The sequence below is a fragment of the Rhinoderma darwinii genome, chromosome 1 (genome assembly GCF_050947455.1).
Source record: "Rhinoderma darwinii isolate aRhiDar2 chromosome 1, aRhiDar2.hap1, whole genome shotgun sequence".
NCBI lineage: Eukaryota > Metazoa > Chordata > Amphibia > Anura > Rhinodermatidae > Rhinoderma > Rhinoderma darwinii.
Window position 1 is genome coordinate 428,090,213 of NC_134687.1, and position 18,281 is coordinate 428,108,493.

The 18,281-nt window shown below is 46.6% G+C and overlaps 1 protein-coding gene across 1 annotated transcript in view; it reads right to left on the reverse strand.

The window, feature by feature from the left end:
* The window catches only part of SVOP (SV2 related protein), a 96,325-nt gene that overhangs the window by 18,242 nt on the left and 59,802 nt on the right, over positions 1-18,281 (reverse strand). The window contains exon 8 of the mRNA XM_075830418.1: positions 17,510-17,635. Coding sequence (XP_075686533.1) covers positions 17,510-17,635 — 126 coding nt within the window. The remainder of the gene's footprint in view (positions 1-17,509; positions 17,636-18,281) is intronic.

Genomic DNA, 18,281 nt, shown 5'->3' on the forward strand with positions numbered 1-18,281 from the left:
TGGCGAATTTTGGAGCAATTTAGATTTTTGGACCTCATCTAACTTTTTAAAAAAGTGTCTTGAAAAGGGGGTTTTGCTTACCAGGAAAGGGGCGGGGCTTGCCACAAAGTAGTCACAGCTTGCGCCAAAGTGCGCCAAAAAACTGGCCCAAAGTAAGCCAAATCAAAAGTGGTATAAGGAAGAGAGAAGCGTCTAACAGGCCCCACTGTAATAAATTTGGTGCATTTTTCTACACACATATCTAATTAATAAAACTAAAATTAAATGCATGAGACATTCCCCTTAGGCCACTTTCACATGGCAGAATTCTAGTCAGTATTTTGCTTGAGTATGTGAAAGCCAAAACAAGGAATGGGTCCAAAAGTTGGAAGAGGTGCAAATCTTTCCATTATACTTTTTTCTCTGTGTAGGTTCCACTCCTGTTTTTGGCTTATAAATACTGATGCTAAAAAACTGGAAAAATGCCGTTGTGAAAATGGCTTTAAAGAGGACCTGGCAGTAGGTCATATAATGCAAACTGCTGTTCTCCTAATTCCAGTGACATTTTTTTTTGTTCTAGGGCCCCCCGTTCCTGAGATATGGCTCCCTGTTGTGTTGGTACCCTATATGCTAATTCCATGTAGTTAGCCAACAGGGTGTGAACTCCACTGGTTCTCCTGAGGTGTCCAATCAGCGCGAGTGTAATGACCGGGGGGTAGGGAAACGGACAAGTGAGCCCTAAACTACCCGCCACTCTGTCCCTGCCTACTTGCAACGACCCGCCCTAGGCGACGGGGTACAACTGGGCGGCGGTCCCTGCACTCAGTGAGTGCACGACAAACATACAAGGGAATACAAGCAAGGGAAAGGGGCAGTTGCCCACGGCAACACCGTGAGCAACCAGAGTGGTGAACGAGCCGAGTCAAGCCAGGAGTGTGCGAGGTACCAAACGAAGAGCAGAAGAGTAGTCAGTAAGCCAGGGTCTGTATGGAGCAGGAACAAAATAGAAGGAGCTGTAGCTGGGCCAGGAAACCACACGAAAAAGAATAACAAGCAAGGAGGAACAGGAAATGCAGGTATAAATAGACAGAGGGCGGGAGCTAGCTGAGTCTGGCCAAGCTGCGATAGGCTCTCCCACTCCTAAGCCTGCCAGCCTGAGTGGTGGAAGCTGGAGTCAGTCTCAGGGATGTAGATTCAGGTGCTGACTGATTAATTAAGGGAGTTAACCCCGAAGCTGTGCCTGGCAGATCCTTTACAGTATGAGGGGCCACCGGACCCTTTCTAAGTGGACCTGGCTTACTGGGGAAACGCAGGTGGAACCTCCTGACCAATACCCCAGCGTGAACATCCCGGGCGGGTACCCAAGTCCTCTCCTCGGGCCCGTAACCTCTCCAATGGACCAGGTACTGGAGGGAGCCTTGGACCATCTTGCTGTCCACAATCCTGGCCACCTCGAATTCCACCCCCTCAGGGGTGAGGACGGGAACAGGAGGTCTACTCGAGGGAGCCAAGGACGGGGAGCAGCGTTTAAGGAGGGAGGCATGAAACACGTCGTGTATACGAAAAGACGGGGGTAACTCCAGCCGGAAGGAGACAGGATTGAGGACCTCAATGACCTTATACGGCCCAATAAACCGGGGAGCAAACTTCATGTTGTCGTTCCCTGAGACGTCGGTCAAGTCGTACCACTAAAGCCATAGCCTGGTCTAGGGAGTCAGAAGAGGGATAGCTAACTAGCAGGTCTTTCAGGGCATTCGACAGACCCAACCTAAACTGGCACCTTAAGGCAGGGTCATTCCACCGAGAAGCTACGCACCACTTCCTAAAGTCAGAGCAATACTCCTCAACAGGTCTCTTACCCTGACGTAAGGTCACCAGCTGACTCTCGGCAAAGGCAGTCCTGTCAGTCTCGTCATAAATAAGTCAGAGAGCAGAAAATAAACAATCAACGGAGGAAAGTTCAGGGGCGTCAGGAGCCAAGGAGAAGGCCCACTCTTGGGGCCCTTCCTGGAGCCGGGACATAATTATACCCACCCGCTGGCTCTCAGAACCTGAGGAATGAGGCTTTAAACGAAAGTAAAGCCTACAACTCTCCCGAAAGGAGAGAAAAGCCCTCCGGTCCCCTGAGAACCGGTCGGGCAACTTGAGGTGGGGTTCAAGAGGTGCGGTGAGGGGAACTACCAAGGTAGCATCAGGCTGGTTGACCCTCTGAGCCAGGGCCTGGACCTGTAGGGAGAGACCCTGCATTTGCTGAGCCAGGGTCTCACGGGGGTCCATAGTGGTGTCAGGGACCAGGGTAGACTAGGTATGGGCTTGTTATTATGTAATGACCGGGGGGTAGGGAAACGGACAAGTGAGCCCTAAACTACCCGCCACTCTGTTCCTGCCTACTTGCAACGACCCGCCCTAGGCGACGGGGTACAACTGGGCGGCGGTCCCTGCACTCAGTAAGTGCACGACAAACACGACAAATATACAAGGGAATACAAGCAAGGGAAAGGGGCAGTTGCCCACGGCAACACCGTGAGCAACCAGAGTGGTGAACGAGCCGAGTCAAGCCAGGAGTGTGTGAGGTACCAAACGAAGAGCAGAAGAGTAGTCAGTAAGCCAGGGTCTGTATGGAGCAGGAACAAAATAGAAGGAGCTGTAGCTGGGCCAGGAAACCACACGAAAAAGAATAACAAGCAAGGAGGAACAGGAAATGCAGGTATAAATAGACAGAGGGCGGGGGCTAGCTGAGTCTGGCCAAGCTGCGATAGGCTCTCCCACTCCTAAGCCTGCCAGCCTGAGTGGTGGAAGCTGGAGTCAGTCTCAGGGATGTAGATTCAGGTGCTGACTGATTAATTAAGGGAGTTAACCCCGAAGCTGTGCCTGGCAGATCCTTTACAGCGAGGCAGCTTCAGAACTTCATCCAGCGTAGTCTCGCGAGATAAGGTTGTTCTGGCGAGATCAGGCTGTGCCTGGCCAGTCTGAAGCTGCCTCGCGCTGATTAGAGGCTCTGAAGCTGACTCCACCTCGGGAGAATTAGTTTAGTTCACACCCTGTTGACTAACTACAGAACATTAGCATATGGGATTCCAACACAATGGGGGGCCATATCTCAGGAACAGGGGGGGGCAGTAACAAAAAAAATTCACTGGAATCAGGGGGACAGCAAGATTCAGTTCAGATAAACAGTGTCCTTTGTATGACCTAGTTACAGGTCCTCTTTAACCCCTTAAGGACGCAGCCTAGTTTGGGCCTTAAGGCTCAGAGCCCATTTTTCAAATCTGACATATTTCACTTTATGTGGTAATAACGTCGGAATGCTTAAACCTATCCAAGCGATTCTGAGATTGTTTTCTCGTGACACTTTGGGCTTCATGTTCGTGGTAAAATTTGGTCGATATATTCAGTGTTTATTGGTGAAAAATTGCAAAATTTAGAGAAAATTTTGAAAAAATTGCATTTTTCAGAATTTAAATGCATCTGCTTGTAAAACAGACGGTTATACCACCCAAAATAGTTACTAGTTCACATTTCCCATATGTCTACTTTAGATTGGCATCGTTTTTTTAACATTCTTTTATTTTTCTTGGACGTTACAAGGCTTAGAACATAAACAGCAATTTCTCATATTTTTAAGAAAATTTCAAAAGCCTTTTTTTTAAGGTACCTCTTGAGTTCTGAAGTGGCTTTGAGGGGCCTATGTATTAGAAACCCCCATAAAACACCCCATTTTAAAAACTAGACCCCTCAAAGTATTCAAAACAGCATTTAGAAAGTTTTTTAACCCTTCAGGCATTTCACAGGAATTAAAGCAATGTGGAGGTGAAATTTGCAAATTTCATTTTTCTTGCTGAATTTCAATATTATTCCATTTTTTTCTGTAACACAGAAGATTTTACCAGAGAAATACTACTAAATATGTATTGTCCAGATTCTGCAGTTTTTAGAAATGTCCCACATGTGGCTCTAGTGCGCTCGTGGAATAAAACACAAGCCTCAGAAACAAAGGAGCACCTAGTGCATTTTGAGGCCTCTTTTTTATTAGAATATATTTTAGGCAGCATGCCAGGTTTGAAGAGGTGTTGAGGTATGAAAGCAATGGAAACCCACCAGAAGTGACCCCATTTTGGAAACTAGACCCCTCAAGGAATTCATTTATGGTTGTTGTTATCATTTTGACCACACCGTTTTTTCACAGCACCTATTTGAATTGGGCTGTGAATTAAAAAAATGATATTTTTTTCCATTAAGATGTAATTTTTGTTCAAAATTTCTTATTTTCACAAGGAATAAAACACCCCATTTTGTTGCCCAATTTGTCCTGAGTGCGGCAATACCCCATTTGTGGTGATAAACTGATGTTTGGGCCCATGGCAGGACTCAGAAGGAAAGGACCACCATTTGGCCTACTGGAGCTTTTCTTGTGCTAAGTCATGTATGCAGAAGCCCCTGAGGTACCAGTACAGTTAAAACCCCCGAGAAGTGACCCCATTTTAAAAACTACACCCCTTAAGACATTCATCTAGTGGTGTAGTGAGCATTTTGACCCCACAGTTATTGTGTAAAAGGTAATGCGCAGCAGATGGTGCAAAGTGAGATTTGCAATTTCCTATGCATATATGCCATTTCAGTGTCTGATATATTGTGCCCAGCATGTGCCACTGGAGACATACACCCCATAAATTGTAATGTGGGTTCTCCCGGGTACGGCAATACCCTACATGTGGCTGTTATTAGCTGCCTGGGCACACGACAGGGCTCAGAAGGGAAGGACCACCATTTAGCCTACTGGAGCTTTTCTGGTGCTAAGTCATGTAGGCAGAACCCCTGAGGTACCAGTACAGTTGAAACCCCCGAGAAGTGACCCCATTTTAAAAACTACACCCCTTAAGACATTCATCTAGTGGTGTAGTGAGCATTTTGACCCCACAGTTATTGTGTAAAAGGTAATGCGCAGCAGATGGTGCAAAGTGAGATTTGCAATTTCCTATGCATATATGCCATTTCAGTGTCTGATATATTGTGCCCAGCATGTGCCACTGGAGACATACACCCCATAAATTGTAATGTGGGTTCTCCCGGGTACGGCAATACCCTACATGTGGCTGTTATTAGCTGCCTGGGCACACGACAGGGCTCAGAAGGGAAGGACCACCATTTAGCCTACTGGAGCTTTTCTGGTGCTAAGTCATGTAGGCAGAACCCCTGAGGTACCAGTACAGTTGAAACCCCCGAGAAGTGACCCCATTTTAAAAACTACACCCCTTAAGACATTCATCTAGTGGTGTAGTGAGCATTTTGACCCCACAGTTATTGTGTAAAAGGTAATGCGCAGCAGATGGTGCAAAGTGAGATTTGCAATTTCCTATGCATATATGCCATTTCAGTGTCTGATATATTGTGCCCAGCATGTGCCACTGGAGACATACACCCCATAAATTGTAATGTGGGTTCTCCCGGGTACGGCAATACCCTACATGTGGCTGTTATTAGCTGCCTGGGCACACGACAGGGCTCAGAAGGGAAGGACCACCATTTAGCCTACTGGAGCTTTTCTGGTGCTAAGTCATGTAGGCAGAACCCCTGAGGTACCAGTACAGTTGAAACCCCCGAGAAGTGACCCCATTTTAAAAACTACACCCCTTAAGACATTCATCTAGTGGTGTAGTGAGCATTTTGACCCCACAGTTATTGTGTAAAAGGTAATGCGCAGCAGATGGTGCAAAGTGAGATTTGCAATTTCCTATGCATATATGCCATTTCAGTGTCTGATATATTGTGCCCAGCATGTGCCACTGGAGACATACACCCCATAAATTGTAATGTGGGTTCTCCCGGGTACGGCAATACCCTACATGTGGCTGTTATTAGCTGCCTGGGCACACGACAGGGCTCAGAAGGGAAGGACCACCATTTAGCCTACTGGAGCTTTTCTGGTGCTAAGTCATGTAGGCAGAACCCCTGAGGTACCAGTACAGTTGAAACCCCCGAGAAGTGACCCCATTTTAAAAACTACACCCCTTAAGACATTCATCTAGTGGTGTAGTGAGCATTTTGACCCCACAGTTATTGTGTAAAAGGTAATGCGCAGCAGATGGTGCAAAGTGAGATTTGCAATTTCCTATGCATATATGCCATTTCAGTGTCTGATATATTGTGCCCAGCATGTGCCACTGGAGACATACACCCCATAAATTGTAATGTGGGTTCTCCCGGGTACGGCAATACCCTACATGTGGCTGTTATTAGCTGCCTGGGCACACGACAGGGCTCAGAAGGGAAGGACCACCATTTAGCCTACTGGAGCTTTTCTGGTGCTAAGTCATGTAGGCAGAACCCCTGAGGTACCAGTACAGTTGAAACCCCCGAGAAGTGACCCCATTTTAAAAACTACACCCCTTAAGACATTCATCTAGTGGTGTAGTGAGCATTTTGACCCCACAGTTATTGTGTAAAAGGTAATGCGCAGCAGATGGTGCAAAGTGAGATTTGCAATTTCCTATGCATATATGCCATTTCAGTGTCTGATATATTGTGCCCAGCATGTGCCACTGGAGACATACACCCCATAAATTGTAATGTGGGTTCTCCCGGGTACGGCAATACCCTACATGTGGCTGTTATTAGCTGCCTGGGCACACGACAGGGCTCAGAAGGGAAGGACCACCATTTAGCCTACTGGAGCTTTTCTGGTGCTAAGTCATGTAGGCAGAACCCCTGAGGTACCAGTACAGTTGAAACCCCCGAGAAGTGACCCCATTTTAAAAACTACACCCCTTAAGACATTCATCTAGTGGTGTAGTGAGCATTTTGACCCCACAGTTATTGTGTAAAAGGTAATGCGCAGCAGATGGTGCAAAGTGAGATTTGCAATTTCCTATGCATATATGCCATTTCAGTGTCTGATATATTGTGCCCAGCATGTGCCACTGGAGACATACACCCCATAAATTGTAATGTGGGTTCTCCCGGGTACGGCAATACCCTACATGTGGCTGTTATTAGCTGCCTGGGCACACGACAGGGCTCAGAAGGGAAGGACCACCATTTAGCCTACTGGAGCTTTTCTGGTGCTAAGTCATGTAGGCAGAACCCCTGAGGTACCAGTACAGTTGAAACCCCCGAGAAGTGACCCCATTTTAAAAACTACACCCCTTAAGACATTCATCTAGTGGTGTAGTGAGCATTTTGACCCCACAGTTATTGTGTAAAAGGTAATGCGCAGCAGATGGTGCAAAGTGAGATTTGCAATTTCCTATGCATATATGCCATTTCAGTGTCTGATATATTGTGCCCAGCATGTGCCACTGGAGACATACACCCCATAAATTGTAATGTGGGTTCTCCCGGGTACGGCAATACCCTACATGTGGCTGTTATTAGCTGCCTGGGCACACGACAGGGCTCAGAAGGGAAGGACCACCATTTAGCCTACTGGAGCTTTTCTGGTGCTAAGTCATGTAGGCAGAACCCCTGAGGTACCAGTACAGTTGAAACCCCCGAGAAGTGACCCCATTTTAAAAACTACACCCCTTAAGACATTCATCTAGTGGTGTAGTGAGCATTTTGACCCCACAGTTATTGTGTAAAAGGTAATGCGCAGCAGATGGTGCAAAGTGAGATTTGCAATTTCCTATGCATATATGCCATTTCAGTGTCTGATATATTGTGCCCAGCATGTGCCACTGGAGACATACACCCCATAAATTGTAATGTGGGTTCTCCCGGGTACGGCAATACCCTACATGTGGCTGTTATTAGCTGCCTGGGCACACGACAGGGCTCAGAAGGGAAGGACCACCATTTAGCCTACTGGAGCTTTTCTGGTGCTAAGTCATGTAGGCAGAACCCCTGAGGTACCAGTACAGTTGAAACCCCCGAGAAGTGACCCCATTTTAAAAACTACACCCCTTAAGACATTCATCTAGTGGTGTAGTGAGCATTTTGACCCCACAGTTATTGTGTAAAAGGTAATGCGCAGCAGATGGTGCAAAGTGAGATTTGCAATTTCCTATGCATATATGCCATTTCAGTGTCTGATATATTGTGCCCAGCATGTGCCACTGGAGACATACACCCCATAAATTGTAATGTGGGTTCTCCCGGGTACGGCAATACCCTACATGTGGCTGTTATTAGCTGCCTGGGCACACGACAGGGCTCAGAAGGGAAGGACCACCATTTAGCCTACTGGAGCTTTTCTGGTGCTAAGTCATGTAGGCAGAACCCCTGAGGTACCAGTACAGTTGAAACCCCCGAGAAGTGACCCCATTTTAAAAACTACACCCCTTAAGACATTCATCTAGTGGTGTAGTGAGCATTTTGACCCCACAGTTATTGTGTAAAAGGTAATGCGCAGCAGATGGTGCAAAGTGAGATTTGCAATTTCCTATGCATATATGCCATTTCAGTGTCTGATATATTGTGCCCAGCATGTGCCACTGGAGACATACACCCCATAAATTGTAATGTGGGTTCTCCCGGGTACGGCAATACCCTACATGTGGCTGTTATTAGCTGCCTGGGCACACGACAGGGCTCAGAAGGGAAGGACCACCATTTAGCCTACTGGAGCTTTTCTGGTGCTAAGTCATGTAGGCAGAACCCCTGAGGTACCAGTACAGTTGAAACCCCCGAGAAGTGACCCCATTTTAAAAACTACACCCCTTAAGACATTCATCTAGTGGTGTAGTGAGCATTTTGACCCCACAGTTATTGTGTAAAAGGTAATGCGCAGCAGATGGTGCAAAGTGAGATTTGCAATTTCCTATGCATATATGCCATTTCAGTGTCTGATATATTGTGCCCAGCATGTGCCACTGGAGACATACACCCCATAAATTGTAATGTGGGTTCTCCCGGGTACGGCAATACCCTACATGTGGCTGTTATTAGCTGCCTGGGCACACGACAGGGCTCAGAAGGGAAGGACCACCATTTAGCCTACTGGAGCTTTTCTGGTGCTAAGTCATGTAGGCAGAACCCCTGAGGTACCAGTACAGTTGAAACCCCCGAGAAGTGACCCCATTTTAAAAACTACACCCCTTAAGACATTCATCTAGTGGTGTAGTGAGCATTTTGACCCCACAGTTATTGTGTAAAAGGTAATGCGCAGCAGATGGTGCAAAGTGAGATTTGCAATTTCCTATGCATATATGCCATTTCAGTGTCTGATATATTGTGCCCAGCATGTGCCACTGGAGACATACACCCCATAAATTGTAATGTGGGTTCTCCCGGGTACGGCAATACCCTACATGTGGCTGTTATTAGCTGCCTGGGCACACGACAGGGCTCAGAAGGGAAGGACCACCATTTAGCCTACTGGAGCTTTTCTGGTGCTAAGTCATGTAGGCAGAACCCCTGAGGTACCAGTACAGTTGAAACCCCCGAGAAGTGACCCCATTTTAAAAACTACACCCCTTAAGACATTCATCTAGTGGTGTAGTGAGCATTTTGACCCCACAGTTATTGTGTAAAAGGTAATGCGCAGCAGATGGTGCAAAGTGAGATTTGCAATTTCCTATGCATATATGCCATTTCAGTGTCTGATATATTGTGCCCAGCATGTGCCACTGGAGACATACACCCCATAAATTGTAATGTGGGTTCTCCCGGGTACGGCAATACCCTACATGTGGCTGTTATTAGCTGCCTGGGCACACGACAGGGCTCAGAAGGGAAGGACCACCATTTAGCCTACTGGAGCTTTTCTGGTGCTAAGTCATGTAGGCAGAACCCCTGAGGTACCAGTACAGTTGAAACCCCCGAGAAGTGACCCCATTTTAAAAACTACACCCCTTAAGACATTCATCTAGTGGTGTAGTGAGCATTTTGACCCCACAGTTATTGTGTAAAAGGTAATGCGCAGCAGATGGTGCAAAGTGAGATTTGCAATTTCCTATGCATATATGCCATTTCAGTGTCTGATATATTGTGCCCAGCATGTGCCACTGGAGACATACACCCCATAAATTGTAATGTGGGTTCTCCCGGGTACGGCAATACCCTACATGTGGCTGTTATTAGCTGCCTGGGCACACGACAGGGCTCAGAAGGGAAGGACCACCATTTAGCCTACTGGAGCTTTTCTGGTGCTAAGTCATGTAGGCAGAACCCCTGAGGTACCAGTACAGTTGAAACCCCCGAGAAGTGACCCCATTTTAAAAACTACACCCCTTAAGACATTCATCTAGTGGTGTAGTGAGCATTTTGACCCCACAGTTATTGTGTAAAAGGTAATGCGCAGCAGATGGTGCAAAGTGAGATTTGCAATTTCCTATGCATATATGCCATTTCAGTGTCTGATATATTGTGCCCAGCATGTGCCACTGGAGACATACACCCCATAAATTGTAATGTGGGTTCTCCCGGGTACGGCAATACCCTACATGTGGCTGTTATTAGCTGCCTGGGCACACGACAGGGCTCAGAAGGGAAGGACCACCATTTAGCCTACTGGAGCTTTTCTGGTGCTAAGTCATGTAGGCAGAACCCCTGAGGTACCAGTACAGTTGAAACCCCCGAGAAGTGACCCCATTTTAAAAACTACACCCCTTAAGACATTCATCTAGTGGTGTAGTGAGCATTTTGACCCCACAGTTATTGTGTAAAAGGTAATGCGCAGCAGATGGTGCAAAGTGAGATTTGCAATTTCCTATGCATATATGCCATTTCAGTGTCTGATATATTGTGCCCAGCATGTGCCACTGGAGACATACACCCCATAAATTGTAATGTGGGTTCTCCCGGGTACGGCAATACCCTACATGTGGCTGTTATTAGCTGCCTGGGCACACGACAGGGCTCAGAAGGGAAGGACCACCATTTAGCCTACTGGAGCTTTTCTGGTGCTAAGTCATGTAGGCAGAACCCCTGAGGTACCAGTACAGTTGAAACCCCCGAGAAGTGACCCCATTTTAAAAACTACACCCCTTAAGACATTCATCTAGTGGTGTAGTGAGCATTTTGACCCCACAGTTATTGTGTAAAAGGTAATGCGCAGCAGATGGTGCAAAGTGAGATTTGCAATTTCCTATGCATATATGCCATTTCAGTGTCTGATATATTGTGCCCAGCATGTGCCACTGGAGACATACACCCCATAAATTGTAATGTGGGTTCTCCCGGGTACGGCAATACCCTACATGTGGCTGTTATTAGCTGCCTGGGCATACGACAGGGCTCAGAAGGGAAGGACCACCATTTAGCCTACTGGAGCTTTTCTGGTGCTAAGTCATGTAGGCAGAACCCCTGAGGTACCAGTACAGTTGAAACCCCCGAGAAGTGACCCCATTTTAAAAACTACACCCCTTAAGACATTAATCTAGTGGTGTAGTGAGCATTTTGACCCCACAGTTATTGTGTAAAAGGTAATGCGCAGCAGATGGTGCAAAGTGAGATTTGCAATTTCCTATGCATATATGCCATTTCAGTGTCTGATATATTGTGCCCAGCATGTGCCACTGGAGACATACACCCCATAAATTGTAATGTGGGTTCTCCCGGGTACGGCAATACCCTACATGTGGCTGTTATTAGCTGCCTGGGCACACGACAGGGCTCAGAAGGGAAGGACCACCATTTAGCCTACTGGAGCTTTTCTGGTGCTAAGTCATGTAGGCAGAACCCCTGAGGTACCAGTACAGTTGAAACCCCCGAGAAGTGACCCCATTTTAAAAACTACACCCCTTAAGACATTCATCTAGTGGTGTAGTGAGCATTTTGACCCCACAGTTATTGTGTAAAAGGTAATGCGCAGCAGATGGTGCAAAGTGAGATTTGCAATTTCCTATGCATATATGCCATTTCAGTGTCTGATATATTGTGCCCAGCATGTGCCACTGGAGACATACACCCCATAAATTGTAATGTGGGTTCTCCCGGGTACGGCAATACCCTACATGTGGCTGTTATTAGCTGCCTGGGCACACGACAGGGCTCAGAAGGGAAGGACCACCATTTAGCCTACTGGAGCTTTTCTGGTGCTAAGTCATGTAGGCAGAACCCCTGAGGTACCAGTACAGTTGAAACCCCCGAGAAGTGACCCCATTTTAAAAACTACACCCCTTAAGACATTCATCTAGTGGTGTAGTGAGCATTTTGACCCCACAGTTATTGTGTAAAAGGTAATGCGCAGCAGATGGTGCAAAGTGAGATTTGCAATTTCCTATGCATATATGCCATTTCAGTGTCTGATATATTGTGCCCAGCATGTGCCACTGGAGACATACACCCCATAAATTGTAATGTGGGTTCTCCCGGGTACGGCAATACCCTACATGTGGCTGTTATTAGCTGCCTGGGCACACGACAGGGCTCAGAAGGGAAGGACCACCATTTAGCCTACTGGAGCTTTTCTGGTGCTAAGTCATGTAGGCAGAACCCCTGAGGTACCAGTACAGTTGAAACCCCCGAGAAGTGACCCCATTTTAAAAACTACACCCCTTAAGACATTCATCTAGTGGTGTAGTGAGCATTTTGACCCCACAGTTATTGTGTAAAAGGTAATGCGCAGCAGATGGTGCAAAGTGAGATTTGCAATTTCCTATGCATATATGCCATTTCAGTGTCTGATATATTGTGCCCAGCATGTGCCACTGGAGACATACACCCCATAAATTGTAATGTGGGTTCTCCCGGGTACGGCAATACCCTACATGTGGCTGTTATTAGCTGCCTGGGCACACGACAGGGCTCAGAAGGGAAGGACCACCATTTAGCCTACTGGAGCTTTTCTGGTGCTAAGTCATGTAGGCAGAACCCCTGAGGTACCAGTACAGTTGAAACCCCCGAGAAGTGACCCCATTTTAAAAACTACACCCCTTAAGACATTAATCTAGTGGTGTAGTGAGCATTTTGACCCCACAGTTATTGTGTAAAAGGTAATGCGCAGCAGATGGTGCAAAGTGAGATTTGCAATTTCCTATGCATATATGCCATTTCAGTGTCTGATATATTGTGCCCAGCATGTGCCACTGGAGACATACACCCCATAAATTGTAATGTGGGTTCTCCCGGGTACGGCAATACCCTACATGTGGCTGTTATTAGCTGCCTGGGCACACGACAGGGCTCAGAAGGGAAGGACCACCATTTAGCCTACTGGAGCTTTTCTGGTGCTAAGTCATGTAGGCAGAACCCCTGAGGTACCAGTACAGTTGAAACCCCCGAGAAGTGACCCCATTTTAAAAACTACACCCCTTAAGACATTCATCTAGTGGTGTAGTGAGCATTTTGACCCCACAGTTATTGTGTAAAAGGTAATGCGCAGCAGATGGTGCAAAGTGAGATTTGCAATTTCCTATGCATATATGCCATTTCAGTGTCTGATATATTGTGCCCAGCATGTGCCACTGGAGACATACACCCCATAAATTGTAATGTGGGTTCTCCCGGGTACGGCAATACCCTACATGTGGCTGTTATTAGCTGCCTGGGCACACGACAGGGCTCAGAAGGGAAGGACCACCATTTAGCCTACTGGAGCTTTTCTGGTGCTAAGTCATGTAGGCAGAACCCCTGAGGTACCAGTACAGTTGAAACCCCCGAGAAGTGACCCCATTTTAAAAACTACACCCCTTAAGACATTCATCTAGTGGTGTAGTGAGCATTTTGACCCCACAGTTATTGTGTAAAAGGTAATGCGCAGCAGATGGTGCAAAGTGAGATTTGCAATTTCCTATGCATATATGCCATTTCAGTGTCTGATATATTGTGCCCAGCATGTGCCACTGGAGACATACACCCCATAAATTGTAATGTGGGTTCTCCCGGGTACGGCAATACCCTACATGTGGCTGTTATTAGCTGCCTGGGCACACGACAGGGCTCAGAAGGGAAGGACCACCATTTAGCCTACTGGAGCTTTTCTGGTGCTAAGTCATGTAGGCAGAACCCCTGAGGTACCAGTACAGTTGAAACCCCCGAGAAGTGACCCCATTTTAAAAACTACACCCCTTAAGACATTCATCTAGAGTGTAGTGAGCATTTTGACCCAACAGTTATTGTGTAAAAGGTAATGCGCAGTAGATGGTGCAAAGTGAGATTTGCAATTTCCTATACATATATGCCATTTCAGTGTCCGATATATTGTGCCCAGCATGTGCCACCGGAGACATACACCCCATAAATTGTAATGTGGGTTCTCCCGGGTACGGCAATACCCTACATGTGGCTGTTATTTGCTGCTTGGGCACATGGCAGGGCTCAAAAGGGAAAGATGAGGGGGATAAGCTGTGCGGAGTGCATCAGGGTAAATTAAAAATCAATGGATGTATGGTAAATTTTAAAACAATCTTTCATACAGAGCCCTGGTTTTTCGGGACACGTGTCGCATTGGTATGTTGTGTCCTTCCTTATCCCCCTCTTATAGCACACTTTGCACCTCTTTTGACTTTTTCCCTTCTTGCCAGTTTGGGGAACTTCTCCTGGAAAGTGTTGCCCTGGTACGATGCGTGTGGCCTCGCTTCCAGAAGTACTGGGTGCCCCTCCTTCCTGGTCGCCAAAAATTAGGTTCTTTATAACCACCTCTTGAAATTCCAGGAAAGTTCCCCTCTGGCCTGCACATCGACGTAGCACGTACGCATTGTACAATGCCATCTGTATGATGTGCACGGCCAGCTTCTTATACCACACCCTCGATTTCCGCGTAGCGCTGTAGGGCTTCAGGACTTGATCTGACAAGTCCACCCCTCCCATGTACCTATTGTAGTCCAGGATGCAATCTGGTTTGGGGGTCTCTGTACTGGTACCTCGTACAGGTACATGGGTACTGGTGTGGCCATGTATTGTTGTCAATACAAGGACATCTCTCTTGTCCTTGTACTTGACACACAATATGTTGCTACTAGAATGTGCCCTGCTCTCACCCCTTCTGAGTGTTTGCCCAAGCAGTGTTTTAGGGAGGCCTCTAAGATTTTTTCTAGCAGTGCCGCATGCCGCAGTCCTTCTGGAAGCGAGGCACTTGAAGAGCGGGACGCTGGTATAAAAATTATCCAGGTAGAGGTGGTAACCCTGGTCCAGCAGTGGGTGCACCAAATCCCACACAATTTTTGCGTTAATTCCCAGTAAGGGGGGGCATTCTGGGGGCTGAATACTGCTGTCCTTCCCTTCATATATCCTGAATTTATATGTATACCCTGATGCACTCTCGCACAGCTTATACAACTTCACGCCATACCTTGCCCTCTTACTTGGCAGGTATTGGCGGAATTGAAGCCTCCCTTTAAAATGTACCAGGGACTCATCAATGGAAATACACTTCTCGGGGGTGTATGCTTGGGCAAACCGGGCACTGAAATGGTCTAATAGGGGTCTCAGTTTATATAAACGGTCAAAACTGGGGTCATCTCGGGGTGGGCACTGCTCATTATCGGCATAATGTAGGAAGCGAAGTATTGCCTCATAACGCATCCTGGACATGGCCATACGGTACATCGGGGTGTGGTATAGGATGTCCGTGCTCCAGTAGGTCCTAATGGATGGCTTTTTTAGAAGCCCCATGTTCAAGAGCAGTCCCCAGAACTTGCCCAACTCTGCTGCGTTTACAGGAGTCCACCTCTGGGATTGGGCATAAAATGAGTTGGGGTTCTTGGTGATATACTGTTGGGCATATAAATTAGTCTGGGTGACCATTAGCTCTATAAAGTTATCAGTGAAGAAGAACTTGAAAAAGTCCATCTCACTGAACCCTGCCGTGTTAAATTTGATGCCTGGGCTGCCCGTGTACTCAGGGATTTGGGGTTCATAATGGTCTGGTGTGGGTGTCCAAATGGGGTCACTTCGCTCAGGGGTATCACTTGTTGTGGGGTCACTTCTCTCAGGGATTTCTACTATGGTGGTGGTCCTGGGGCGTCTCCTAGGGGGTCCCTCCTCTTCATCGCTGGATGAGGAGGTAGACAAATAAAATACTGTATCGCCATCCGACGAGTCTGTGTCGGAGGCCAGAAATGCATACGCCTCTTCAGCAGTAAATGTCCGTTGGGACATGCTTGTTGTGCGAAGACAAAATTTATATACTGCAAAAAAATAAATCCCTAACTGGGAGCAATAGGATAGCACAACTAGCACAAATGTGTGTTTTGTTTTTAGAGAGCAAGTGGACTTCCCTGACACTAAAGCTAACTAGGGCGAGGGTTCCTAACACTAAACCTAACTAAATTTTATGTGGACTTCCCTAACGCTAAACCTAACTACGGCGACGATTCCCTGACACTAAACCTATCTAGATTATTTCAAGCTTCCCTGACACTAAACCTAACTACGGTGACGGGTGCCTGACACTAAACCTATCTAATTATTCCGAGCTTCCCTGACGCTAAACCTAACTACGGTGATGGATCCCTAACGCTAAGCCTATCTACGGTGACCGATTCCTGACGCTAAATTCCCTGACACTATACCTAACTACGCTTTTTGACGGTTCCCTGACACTAACTAACCCTAATACTAAACTAACCAGTTAAATTTTCAAAATTGGCTAAACTAACTATTTTTTTTTGTTTCTTTTTTTTCTTTTTATATTTTTTTTTTTGTTTTATGTTTTATATAGAAAAAAATGAAAAAAAAATCCCCAGGGACCAAGAAACGTGGTCCTGAAGACTGAAAAGTGGTCAGTGATAGGAGATCACTGACCAAAAAACGTGGGTAGAACTCAAAGAGGAAGGGAACAGGAGTGGGTAGTGGATGGGGTGGTGGGAAGCAAAAAAAACGTTGTTTTAGAAACTTTTTTTCACTTTTTTTCACTTCTTTTCTCTCTGACTCTCTGCTCACAACCGATCTCAACGCCTCGCTAACTCCAACAGGGCGTTCAGGGCGGTTGCAGCAGGATGTGAGGTCAGAGAGAGGAAGTGACGAGAATGATCGCTGCTATTGGCTAGTTACTCACTGACTAGCCAATAGCGGCGATCGGCGAGGCGGGACCATAGTAAATGGTCCCGGCCCATTATGCTGTGATAGCATGCTGTCAGAAACAGCAGCTATCACAGCTCAGGAACGCCGGGCTCGAGCACTGCTGTGCTGAATGAGACCGATCGCTGCTATTGGCTAGTTACTCACTGACTAGCCAATAGCGGCGATCGGCGAGGCGGGACCATAGTAAATGGTCCCGGCCCATTATGCTGTGATAGCATGCTGTCAGAAACAGCAGCTATCACAGCTCAGGAACGCCGGGCTCGAGCACTGCTGTGCTGAATGAGACCGATCGCTGCTATTGGCTAGTTACTCACTGACTAGCCAATAGCGGCGATCGGCGAGGCGGGACCATAGTAAATGGTCCCGTCCCATTATGCCGTGATAGCCTGCTGTCAGAAACAGCAGCTATCACAGCGCATGAACGCGCCGGGCGCGCGCACCGCTGTTCTAACTGCAAGACGTACTATTACGGCATGGAGCGCGAACGATAGAGCTGCCATGACGTAATAGTACGTCAAGGAGCGGGAAGGGGCTAAGGAAAATTATACAGCAGGTCCCTACTTTGGAATGAGCACTCACAAATGCTTGTGATTGTTTATTTAGGTACATATATTTTCTAAATACTTACAAAACACAAAACTGCAAATATCATTAGTGGCAGGGCAGAAAGAATCAGAAGCCAACGCCATCCCAAGGTGGGCATCACAAAGATAGCCAGCAGAACTTCAAACACTGTGCCCACTGCCCAAAATATCTGGAAATAAGAAAAGATTTGTTATTATGTTATATAAAGTTTTACATATTTAGATATTAAAGCCAAACTGTCATTGAGAAAATCACTATAAACTATGCCTGCTGCGATATGAATCATACTTTTTTTTTTTGCACATTAGCCATTTCTCAAAAATGTATGATAATTGTCAGGCCCTAAAGTCTGTTAATGACTTTTTTATGGCAATCACTTATTGACAATGAGTAATGGCACGTTCAGACGTGGCGGAATTTTTTCGCTGCAAATGTTGGTGCAGATTTGGGTCAATTACGCAACGAATCTGCACCAACATTTGCATATTTGACAGGTAATTCAGACGTTGCAGATATCACAGCGGACTTGCCACAGACTTCAGTTTTTCATTGCAAAGGCTGAAATCCGCAGTGAAATTCCGCTTCCGCACAGTTATTTTCTGCAACGTCTGAACTAACTTTCCTAAAAATGTATAAAAACAAATGTAAAAAACAGCTGCTGCAGAATTCCACTGTGGACTGTCCCCAGCGGAATTCAACAGCAATTCCGCCACATCTGAATGTACCCTAACTGTGGAGCTCTGCTTATAGGATTGTGCTTCCATGACTGCTTTGACAGAAATGGGGACATTTACGGGTGTTGTCTACAAAAGACA